General features: G+C 35.5%; 1 protein-coding gene across 1 annotated transcript; it reads left to right on the plus strand.

Annotated features, from left to right (window-relative positions):
- Positions 1-3347: 3347 nt before the first annotated feature.
- On the plus strand, positions 3348-6132 carry ARO1 (armadillo repeat only 1). The gene has a single exon (XM_022044742.2). The coding sequence runs from the start codon at positions 3941-3943 to the stop codon at positions 5927-5929; it is 1989 nt and encodes a 662-aa protein (XP_021900434.1). The 5' UTR covers positions 3348-3940; the 3' UTR covers positions 5930-6132.
- The last annotated feature ends 6848 nt before the right edge of the window (positions 6133-12980 follow it).

Below are 12980 nucleotides of genomic sequence, written 5' to 3' on the forward strand. Positions count from 1 at the left end.
GCTATTAAACTAATAAAAATTAATCTTAAATATTTATTTTACATAAACAAAGATTATATGTATAAAGATTTATTAATATAGTATAATATTAATATATGGATCATGTTAAATAAATTAATAGACTAGCCTCGTAAGATTATATGATTCAAGAATCTATATATGAGAAAACAAAAAAAAAAATCCAACCAATCAAAATAATGACTCGAGTTTCTACCAACTAACACTTTTAATTCTTGAGCTTTCATATCCATACAAAATAACTAATATAATATATATTTACAAAATATAAAAATTATCACATGGCATTTTTTCATTTTAAAAATAAATTTATTAATATATATTTTATAATATAATTTTATTTCTAATCACTTATTAAAAAAATTAATCCATTTCATAATTTAATTACATTTTAATAAATTTTTCTTATATTTTAATTAAAAAAATTAATTGATTACTATCAAATTTTAAACATATAATAATTACATATAATTTTTTAATCAAAATAACAACATAGAATGTTTATTTGTTTAAAATTTTAAAATATAAATAGAAAATATAATATAATTTTTAGTTGACTATTAAAATATATAGTTATTTTATAGTTTTACTAAAAATTATTTAATTCTTATAAAATTATTATTTATATAAAATAGTATTTATATTATTTTTAAAATTATATTTTATTCATGGCATACGCTCACAATCTAATTTAATCTAAAAATTATTTTTTGATCAGGTTTTTTATCACTCAATTAATTAATCATCACAATTTTTAAAAAGTATATATTTAAAAATTTATCAAATTATAAAGTTTTAAATTTAATATAATTATAAATACATATTTAATTATATTTTTTTGTGTGAATATATTCTATTGTAATTGCCTTGACTATTTTCTTCTATGTGTAATCAAATTTTTGTTTGACTTTTTTACCTTACATGATTCTTAGGAGCTGTACATATCTCTTATCCATGATTTCAACATTTCCATGTAATTTTCACCCTTATTCTTATAAAATATTTAAATAAATAATATTGTTGATATCATTATTATTTTTTTTTATGATAAGATTTTTGTTTTGAGTTGCAATAATGTGATATCACTTTAATTAAAAATAATTATATCATGACATTATTAAAAATTTTATAATATCAAACATAAAATTTTCCATCCAATAATTTTTTTTTATTGCTAACGCCACCTTTTTAATTATTAATAAATAAAACTTGTCGTATTGTTGTGTAATTTTCTTAAAATTGTCACATATTTTATTAATTAGACTAGTTACAGTATTAGTCATACTCAAAATATGTCACATGGTGTAAAGTCAAAAGTATATTCTATTTTAAATGCTAACATTTTTCGTTGAACCAAAAATTAATTAAAAATAATAATAATATTATTATTAAAATTAGTTATCCGAATATTAATTTATAATTAAAATTTAATTTTTGATTATTGTTTAACCAAGCATAAACATATAACCTCATATTTTGATGTTCTTAATTAAAGTTCACAGATTATCCCCTAAAAGATTATAGTATTTTCTCAAATTCAAATTTTAGTTTTTATTTTATTCTTTGGGACTCTTTACTGAAAAAAAAGCCAAATTTTATTTGCAACTTAGCCCACATACGTCGGGACATATTAGGAATTAGGATTGAAAACGTTACGACGCCGTTTCATAAAAGTATACAAATATTTTTTATACGGGTCAACTGGGGATAAGAATTTGTCAAACTCAATGACCATTGGAAATCCATGATTGAAAATCCAAACGGGACTCGACATTCTCGTGAAACTTGTTGAGGAGAGAACGTAGGTGTGAAGTTTGTGAAATGATTCGCTGAAAATATTTGCACCAAAAGTCTTGTCTGCGTGACGATGATGATCATGAGGCTGTTTTTTGTGAGACTTCATCATCACAGCTCTCGCTAAAATAGCAACAGTTATGCAATTAAGAAACACGGTTATACACAATATTACACGTACATATACAGTCAATTGTTGAAATATCATGCTGCTGCATGTACTGTACGTATATACCATCTACTTATATTATTATAGTCACCCAACGAGCATTAAATAGAATTATAACATTGAGGACAAAAAGATTCACAGAGATTTCAAAAAGTAATGGTTAGATGAGAAGTCAAAAAATCAAAGTTATATATGTGTATATATACACACACACACACAAACGTCGTAATTTGAAAATCAATCAATCACTAATCAATTTTAAACATGATTAAATTAGATCGGGGACCAAAAATGTAATTACCGTGGACCAGACAACCTACTTTAACAGTACTCCAAAATTAAATGTTTCAACCACCACCTTGCCTAAAATTTGTACTGTTCCATTCCTATCAGACAAATCAACGGCCATATATTAATCATTCCTATCATTGCCTGTACATGTATATATATATATATAATATTCCACTCGTCATTCGAGCAAACCATTTGATTTTATAAGAACTGTTTTATTGATTAATTACTAATTAATTGGCAGTTCAAATTAATTTTCACGGCCTTGTGTATACATTCTAAATGTCACTAACTTGTTCATAAATATCAGAGGGCTGGAATTGCCTATAATGAGAATCAACAAAATTAAGATGCTTGTAATTAATTATTTACCTTTTAAAGTTGACAAATTGAATTAATTAAATGCAAATTAGCTAATTAAGGTTTAATGAAATTAATTAATTAATTAATCAATCAAGTTTTAATTGTGCTATTTGGTAGTTGGTACGTCTTAAATGCTTTCATTCAAATTGTGGCTAATATTTGTTCTTTATAATCTTGACTGATTAAAATAAATATTTTTATATATTTAATTTAATTTTGTAGTAATTAGTTTTTTACTAAATTAAAATAATAAATTTTACTAGTTTTTATTGAGTTAAAAATACATACCAAATAATTAAACAAAATTTTGATGCATAAATTTGTAAGTTGATTTATTTTCTCTATTGGTAAAATCAAATTTATTAGTTATGTTTGTTTTTCATTTCCAATTTTATTAATTATCAATCAAATTTAATAAACACTTAAATTTTATTTTCATGAATTATCTACCCATCATCAATTAAAATAATAATATAAAATTAAAATTATATTATATTAAACGGGGGCCATTCTCCAAATAGGCACGTGGGTAACATGCATTAATCCCAGTCGATGATATTACACCGTATGGCAAGTGGACGGAATGTGTATATCTACCTCAAGATATGCGCGTGGGGGTTAATCGGATTTCTGTTCTGAGAAGCCAATAATTTTTTGGATCAACCAATTCAACTCCTATATATAAAACAGAAAAAAAATTAAAAATGAAAAAACGGGTGATGTTTATTTATATTTTGTTTTAGTTCTGACACAAAAGTTGGAGAAAATCTCGTTTGACCATTACATTTTCTCTCCGTCCAACTCCCGTTTTCTGTCTCTCAAGAAACAGGCGGCGCCACCACCACTCCACCGTCATGTAAGCAGAAATTTCCCAGCGCCGCCTTGACCCAAAAGCCAAAAGAGAAAAAGAAAAGAAAAAATATACCCATTCCCATTTTTTTTTTCTCCTTTTTTTTGTTAATTATGTAATTACACTGGTAAAAAGATAAAAAAAGAAACCATGTTTCTTGGGGCATTCTTGATGAACAAGAAAAGAAAATAGTACAGAGCGGGAAAAGATTTTTTTTTTTTCTTTAAATTTGGTGATCATTTTCTTTAGCTCCTCGGTTTTTTTAATTTCTTTCATATAGAAAGGAAATATATATATATATATATATTTATATCTACGTTTTATTTCTCTCACTGTCTAATTTTCTCGAGAAAATCATCGTCGTTGTTCCTTCTTTTTTCTTTTTTGTTTTGGGGGGGTCACATTAATCCATTCTTCTTAAATCGGTGTTGCCGGTTGCTGTCTGCTGAAAAATCATGGCGGACATTGTGAAGCAGATCCTAGCAAGGCCGATTCAGATGGCGGACCAGGTCACCAAAGTCGCCGACGACGTGCACTCTTTCAAACAAGATTGTCAAGAGATCAAAGCCAAGACAGAGAAGCTCGCAGGTCTTCTCCGCCAGGCCGCGCGTGCAAGCAACGACCTCTACGAGCGGCCCACCCGCAGAATCATCGACGACACCGAGCAAGTCCTCGACAAGGCACTCACTCTCGTCGTCAAATGTCGAGCCAACGGACTCATGAAACGAGTTTTCACCATCATCCCCGCCGCAGCGTTTCGTAAAACATCCATGCAACTTGAAAACTCCATAGGCGACGTGTCTTGGTTATTACGAGTCTCGGCCTCTGCCGATGACCGAGACGATGAGTACTTGGGTCTCCCACCAATTGCTGCTAATGAACCAATTCTGTGTCTGATCTGGGAACAGATTGCAATACTCTGTACAGGGTCACTAGATGAAAGATCAGACGCCGCGGCTTCATTGGTTTCATTAGCTCGTGATAATGACCGGTATGGAAAACTAATTATAGAGGAAGGAGGGGTGCCGCCATTGTTGAAGTTAGCGAAAGAAGGAAGAATGGAAGGTCAGGAGAGTGCAGCGAATGCAATTGGGTTACTGGGTCGTGACCCAGAAAGCGTGGAGCAGATTGTGAATGCAGGGGTTTGTTCGGTGTTTGCGAAAATCCTTAAAGAAGGTCATATGAAAGTTCAGGCGGTCGTGGCTTGGGCCGTCTCGGAATTGGCCGGGAACCACCGTAAATGCCAAGATCATTTCGCCCAGAATAACATCATCCGGTTTCTCGTCAGTCATCTGGCTTTCGAGACTGTCCAAGAACACAGCAAATACGCTATTGCTAGCAAGCAAAACTTGTCGATTCACTCGGTGGTAATGGCGAATAGTAATGAAGAGAACAAGGAGAGTGAAAACTACGAAGATAAGCCGATTAATAACCAAATAAATCATCCTATGGGGAACCAAACGCCGAGCCAAATGCATAATGTGGTTACTAACACACTCGCCTTGAGAAACCAAACCACCACCCCCCCCACCACCACCGCCAGCAACCAGTCTAATAAGCCTCCTTCGCAGCCACAAACCAAAGGAAACAACCCAAATCATGCAAGACCCAATCAGCAGAACTTGAGACCAAACCAACCTCCTGTTTCCATATCAGGAACAAGCATTAAAGGCAGAGAATATGAAGATCCGGCTACAAAAGCTCATATGAAAACGATGGCTGCCCGAGCCCTTTGGCAACTTTGTAAAGGAAATGTCTCGATTTGCCGCAGCATAACCGAGTCCCGAGCGCTTCTCTGTTTCGCCGTGTTGTTAGAAAAAGGCCCAGACCATGTGAAGTCCTACTCTGCCATGGCGCTGATGGAAATCTCCATGGTCGCAGAGCAGAACGCTGATTTGCGACGGAATTCGTTCAAGCCAACTTCGCCCACCGCAAAAGCTGTCGTCGACCAGTTACTCAAAGTAATCCAAGAAGCAGATTCCGACCTCCTTATTCCCTGCATTAAAGCCATCGGCTGCCTCGCAAGAACATTTCGCGCCACGGAAACCAGGATCATTGCCCCATTGGTTGCCCTTCTCGACGAAAGAGAACCTGAGATATCAATAGAAGCCGCCATTGCTCTCAACAAGTTCGCATGCACAGACAATTTCCTCCACGACAATCACTCAAAAGCCATTATTGCCGCTGGGGGTGCTAAGTTCCTGATCCAGCTGGTGTACTTTGGCGAACAAATGCTTCAGATACCATCGTTAATCCTTCTCTGTTACATTTCGTTACATGTTCCTGACAGTGAGATTCTTGCACAAGAAGAGGTGTTGATAGTTCTCGAATGGTCGACGAAGCAAGCACATTTGGCTGAAGAACCCACCATAGAATCTTTGCTACCAGAGGCAAAAAGTAGATTGGAACTTTACCAGTCTAGAGGGAGAAGAGGCTTTCATTGATGAAAATTGTGATCTTGTCGTTAAACATTTTGGATTAAATTTTTGGCTTTTGTTCTTTGTCTTCTTCTTTGTTTCTATCAGTTTCTTTTCATGGGTATGAAATGTATATAAAATTAAACCTTGCTCCGTAACCGCAGTTGGGAAAATTAGATGTTTAGCAGTCATCAGTGGCTTGTGCAGTGGTAAACGATCGTTCTTTTTCATGTTCTTTCTTGTTAATGCTCTTGAATTGCTTGGGTGAATGCAGGAATATTGCCTAATGGAAATTTAATGCCGTCGAAACAAAAGCAAATACCTGATGTTCGCCATAGCCAATTGGTTTGGCCTGTGAAGTTCTAGACAGCGAAAACTGGCAAGGAAACTATCGCCAAATGCTTTGTTTGGATTCCAAGAAAATCAAATAGAAAAAAAAAAAAAAAAAAAAAAAACTTCCGGAGTAAAATCTGGAAGGCAAAAAACACAGACGATACCGGGAATCGTACCCGTGGTTCTAGGTAAATTGGCGGGAGTACTCGCCACTACTTCAAATTCAAATAAAATGTGTCATTCATAATTTTTTTACATATAGCTTATTTTGAATAAGATCCAAGTTTTGCCATTTCTAAAAAAAAAAAAAAAAAAAAATCAAACGTAGTTGATGTGAAGAAAAATTATATTTTCAGCTCGACATAAATTTTATTGTTGACGAATTCAAATATATGAATATACGTATTTTAAATACTAAAAACTAAGAGTATTATATAATTCAAAACATCAAATATATGTATTTTTTTTTATTATACATGCATTTTTTTAACTAAAAATAAATACCTTTTTATAAGATCTCCATAATATCTTAGTTGCTTCAGTCAATATCAACAAATTACTTCACAATATTTAAAGAAGACAAAAAAATTATAATTTATTTGAAGATCTGTAAATTATAAAATTAGGTAACTTTAAATTTATTTACACTTACGTATAAACACGAAGAAAACAAGTAACTATAACCTTAGCAGTATCCATTTACTTGGCATTGATTCATTCTAGTGGGAAATATTTGAAGAATAATGTGTCATTTGACATAAATATGAGACACATGAATCCATAATTTGTTTACTAACCAACAATAACGGAAATGCCCTTTGAATATATGCAATAATTATAATTAGTGTTAGCCGTAAATAGTATAAGAAAAAAAAAATACAATCAATACAATAAAATTATAATTTAGCTAATCTAAAGAATAACTTGGTTATATTTTATTTATAACACCCACCTAAATTTTTTTTTATTAATAAATATAAATTTTTTTAATTATTTAATTTATTTTATTTTAATTTAATGAAAAAAATTGAGTAAATTGGTAAATGATTAAATTGAAAAATATTTTGGTAAAAACTGATAAAAATTTGGGTTCTTGGAGTATTTTTGAAAGAAAAATCAGAAATCGGAGGTTAAAACGTAATTTAAAAAAATTACACCATGTCAGACGCCCGGTCAGCAGTCCCGACCAACCAGGATGTGCTAAATGGCAGAGGCGCTGACGCAGGAGGCCACGCGGGGCGATTTACGTGCGCGCGATCAAACGGCTAAGGTCTGTTCCTGTGCGCACGGATGACCCAGAGTGAATCGCGCACGGACGACCCAGATTAGATCGCAATTAACAGTTCAGATTCATTTTCTATTTAATCAAATCGGACGGTTCAGATTAAAAGTGATGGACGACCTAGATCAAAAGCCTATGGGTATAAATAATCCCATCCGCACCTAAACCCTAACCCTAGTCGTCAGAACCCCTCGCCGGAGAAGATAACTCGGCTGTCGGGGAGTCGACCACTGCCACCCGTCGTCACACCGAAACCCTTTTCGACCGCCAAAAAAGGTAAAAATTTCTCCTCTTGTACGAAATTCAATCTTAAACTGATTCATAGCCAAATCAGAGTGAAAGAACCAGCCAATTGGCTGAAAAACACCGACGAAGCCTGACGGCGCTGCCACGGAAAATTTCACAAATCGCCTCCGATGAGGCCCTTCCCAATTCTCGTTTCATATAACTTTTTCACCATTGTGATCACTGTTTTTTTCTCTACAGATTGACCGAAGCGAAAAACCCAACCGAATCGTGAGCCGGAGGAGCTGTCACACCAGAGAGCTCCGCCACTGATGAGTTTTAATTTTTCGTATTTTTTCGGCCTACCGAGACCCTTTAGCATGTGTGCTCGCAGGAATCGATATAAAATCGACCGAATTCGGCCAAAAACGGTCGACCCGAGGCGGACCGCCAACGCGAGCGGCGGCCACGCCGTGCTGGATTTTTAAAATTGGCCGAGTAGGTCCTGTAACTGATTTTGAATTTTTTTCGGATATTTGTAGGTACTATAAGTGCGTTTCAGTATCCGGAGGAAAATTCAGGGAACTCAAGGACTGCTTGTAGGCGCAGTAAACCATTTAGTTTTTTGGCGTCAAATTAAGTAAGGATCCATCACCCTATTCCCCATCATATAATTGAAGTTTAAATAAATAATAATACGGTATTTTGTACAAATTAAATATATGTGCATAATTAATTACGAATTGTTAATGAAGCATAATCCGAACATTATTCCCTATTGATTTCTGTTGATTTATTTTACAGTCTAAAAGCATGATGATATCTGGTTTATCTATTTTATAATTTAAATGCATGTATTACTGCCTTACTTGATCACTTTTTGATTTTGAGATTTGAGATATAATTGCATTACCGTATGCATGTTTATTATTTATGTGATTATATTTGATTTGGTAATGGAGACTAAGGGAAAACAGGAAGGGAGTATAATCAAATAAATAGATAGAATGACAGTCTTAGTAGATATCCTGTGAGATAGTGGATGGATCAGGTACATAGGGAACCCTACCGTGAATGTTGTCTCATACCGGATAAGGTATGGAGACTTGGTAATTTATCACTCATACCGGACGGGGTATGGGGACGACTCGCTTCACCCTTATACCTGACAGAGTATTGAGGTTTAATATCTTAGTGTTCATACCAGATGGGGTATTGGGACAACCCTGCTACCTCCGATGAGGCCCGTCCCGATTTCTACTCTGCGTAATTCTTCCACCATTGTAATCATCGTTTCCTTCTCTAAAGGTTGACCAAACCAAAACACCTAACCGCGAAGGTGAGCTGATAGAATCATTGTACCAGAGAACCCTCCCGCCAGTAAGTTTCGATTGTTCAATTTTTTTGTGCCAACCGAGACCCCTTAACATATTTTCTTACAGGGATTGATACAAAATTGGCCGAATTCGACCGAAAATAGATTCATCTGACATAGTGTGGCCCCTTGGGGTGTTGGAGTCCCATTTGCAAGAAAGAGAGATAGAGCGTCAAGGTTATATATTGACTACAGAGATCTGAACATGGTCCATATCAAGAACAAGTAACCCTTTCTCAGGATCGATGACATTTTTTATCAGTTGCAACGTGCCTAGGTCTTCTCAAAGAAGATCTGCGTTCTGATTAACATCATGTAAAGATCAGGGTAGAAAACATTCCCAAAATAATCTTTCGAACCAGGTACGGACACTATGAGTTCCTGGTCATGCCATTTGCACTAACCAATGCACCAGCCATGTTCTTGGATTTGATAAACATGATTTTCAGACAATTTCTGGATCAGTTCGTCATTATATTCATTAATGATATCTTGGTTTATTTCAAAAGCAGAGAGGAACACATTTACCATCTGACTCAGATTTTGCAGGTTCTTAGAGAGAATAAGTTGTATGCAAAGTTGAGTAAGTATGGGTTATGCCTTGAGCAAACTACCTTCCTAGGGCACATCAATTCAAATGATGGAGTGTCAGTGAACCCCAAAAAAGTAGAAGCGGTGCTCGGCTGGAATAAATTGACTTCGATCAAGGATATTTGTAGCTTTCTGGGGATGACAGGTTATTACCACAGGTTTGTTGATGAATTTTCTAACCTAGCTGCTCATCTGACTCAGCTCACAAAGAAGAATGTCAAGTTTGAGTGGAACGAGAACTGCGAAATAAGTTTTTTAGAACTAAAAAAATAGTTGACTACTGCACATGTGTTGGTCTTGCTGAGCGGATCGGGTGGATATATAGTTTATAATGATACCTACTACCCAATGTTGGATTGTGTTCTGATGCAGCATGAAAATGTCATAGCCTATGAGTCCAGGCAGTTGAATAGTCATGAGAAAAACTACCCCACCCATGACTTAAAACTTGCGGCAATTATCCACACATTTAAGACTTGGCGCCATTACTTGTATGGGGAGACCTTTCAGATATATACCGACCATAAGAGCTTGAAACACACATTCACTCAAAATGAACTCAACATGCGTCAGAGAAGATAGTTAGAACTTCTCAAGAACTATGATACCAATATCTTATATCACTAGGATAAGGACAATGTGGTAGCCGACGCACTCAGTAGAAAAAGTACAGGTATATTATCTCACTTGATGATTTCAGAATGCAGGGTAATAGGGGCTGCATAACAAGTGTGACTTCAGGACTTGAAGAGAGTCACATGTTTGGTCTAACTAACCGTTCAACCCGAGTTAATATAGAGAATAAAGGAAACTCAGTTCGCCGATTCCACCCTAGCAACCCTCATGAAAGATGTAGAACAATAAGTTAATTCAGAATTCAGAGTCTCTGTATATGGGTTGCTTAGATTTTAGGACAATGTTTGTGTTATAAGTAGCAGTGAGTTGAAAAGGGATATCATTACAGAGGCTTATATCTCAAATTTTACCATGCATCTCGAAAGTAATAGGATGTATCAAAGTATGCGACCCCGATTTTTGTAGAACGGGTTGAAAAGAGATGTGATCGACTTTATTTTTAAGTATTTGGTATGTTTGCAGGTTGAAGCAGAGCATCAACGCCTAGGCGGACTACTTCAGCCATTACCAATTTCGGAGTGGAAGTGGGAATATATCACAATAAATTTTGTAACATGATTGCCTAAAGCACAATCAGGACATGATGCCATCTTGATAATTATTGACCGGCTTATCAAGTCTTCCCACTTCTTAGCCATTAGGATAACCGACCCCTTGAATAAGTTAGTAAAAATGTATATCTGGGAGATAGTCATATTACATATAATACTAGTGACAATAGTGTCCAACAGGGACCCAATGTTACTTCTCGATTCTGGTCTAGTTTTCAGCAAGCCATGGGAACGAAATTGTCTTTTAGTACTACATTCCACCTTCAGACAATTGGACAGTGAAAAATGACGATCCACACACTTAAGAATATACTCCGAGTTTGTGTTCTTGACTTCGGGGGCCATTGGGATGATCATCTACCCCTGATAGAATTCGTATACAATAACAACTACCAAACAAGTATTAGATGACTCCATACGCGACGTTGTATGGCCGCCCATGCAGATCGCCGATATGTTGAAAAGAAGTTGGTGATGGAAAACTGTTCAACTCATATCTCATATATGAGACTACAACAAAAATAGTTAAGATCAGAAAGAACATTCAGATGGCTGAGAGCAGACAGAAGAGTTATGCGGACACTCAGAAGAGAGATTTAGAATTTGAGAAAGGTGATCGGGTGTTCTTTAAAGTCACTCATTTCAATGGAATCATTAGCTTTAGCAAGAGGGGAAAACTAAACCTCCAATTTATTCGGTCATTTGAAATATTAGACCGAATTGGCACCGCCGCCTACAATCTGGCACTACCTCCAGAACTTTTTAAGGTCCATAATGTGTTTCATATATTCATGCTACTATAAGTACAACCCGAACTCCTCTAATGTCTTGGCCTACGCGTCTCGTTCACTCTAGGAGGATTTGTCTTACGAGAAAGTACTAGTTGGTATTGTGGACCGAAAGAGCAGAGTACTCCGCAATCGAAAAATTCTCTTTGTTAAGGTCCTATGGCAGAATCACACATCAGGAGATGCCACATGGGAGCTAGAATCGGGCTTCAAAACCAAATATCCCCGACTGTTTGATTTAGTAAAAGATAGACAAATTTGAGAGACCAAATTTCTTTTAAGGGGAGAGAGTTGTAATGCCCTAATTAATTTTAATTTTAATTAAAATTAATGAATAATTATAATTTTTTTTAAAATTTTCAATTCTTATTTAATGTAAAAATGAAGAAAATTTAACTGATGATGAAATTGAAAATAATTTTGGTAAAAAGAGATGAAAATTTAAATTTTGGGAGTATTTTTGAAAGAAAAATAGAAACTGAATGTCAAAATACAATTTAAGAAAATTGTGTTACGTAGGATGCCTAGTCAGCAGCCCCGATGAACCAGAGCGCGCCACATGGCAAGGAACGCTGACTTGGTACCATGTAGGAGGCCATGCTGGTGATCCGCGTGCTCACGATCAGACGGTCCAGGTTCGTTCATGCGCGCACGGACGGTCCAGATCTGTTCCCTCCCCAGACGTGATCGGACGGTCATATTTAAATGTGATAAACGGTTTAGATCCACTTCCTATTTAAATGCGATAGGACGAGATAGATCAGATCGTGATGAATGACCTATATTCACTCGCTATTTAATCGTGATCGGATGGTTAAGATCAAACTCGCTGGACGGTTCAAATTAAAAGGGGACGGATATAAATAACTCTTTTCACACCAAACATAACCCTAGCTGCAAGAAACCCCCCACCGGAGAAGAAAACCCAATTGCCGGGGAGAAAGTCAGTTGTTGTCGCCACCACGCAGGAGCCACTTCAGACCGCCAAAAGATGTAAAAAAATTTCTCTTTGCTCGAAATTTGATTTTAAATACCCCTATAGCTAAATCAGAGCAAAAGGACCGGCAGATTGATCGAAAACTGAGGGCAAAGCGCGTCGCCGTTGCCACGGGAAAATACAAAAATTGCCTCTGATAAGGCCCTTTCTAATTCCTGTTTTGCGTAATTCTTTCACTATTATAATCATTGTTTCCTTCTCTACAAGTTGACTGAAGCAAAATACCCAACCGCGAAGGTGAGCCGGTGGAGCCGCTGCACCAGAGAACCCCGCCACCGATAAGTTTCGATTTTTTGACGT

The sequence above is a fragment of the Carica papaya genome, chromosome 6, assembly GCF_054855325.1.
Source record: "Carica papaya isolate Zhongbai chromosome 6, ASM5485532v1, whole genome shotgun sequence".
NCBI classification, from domain to species: domain Eukaryota; kingdom Viridiplantae; phylum Streptophyta; class Magnoliopsida; order Brassicales; family Caricaceae; genus Carica; species Carica papaya.

Coding starts and splice junctions, on each gene's coding strand:
- ARO1 (XM_022044742.2), top strand. CDS start 3,941: ATGGCGGACATTGTGAAGCAGATCCTAGCAAGGCCGATTCAGATGGCG.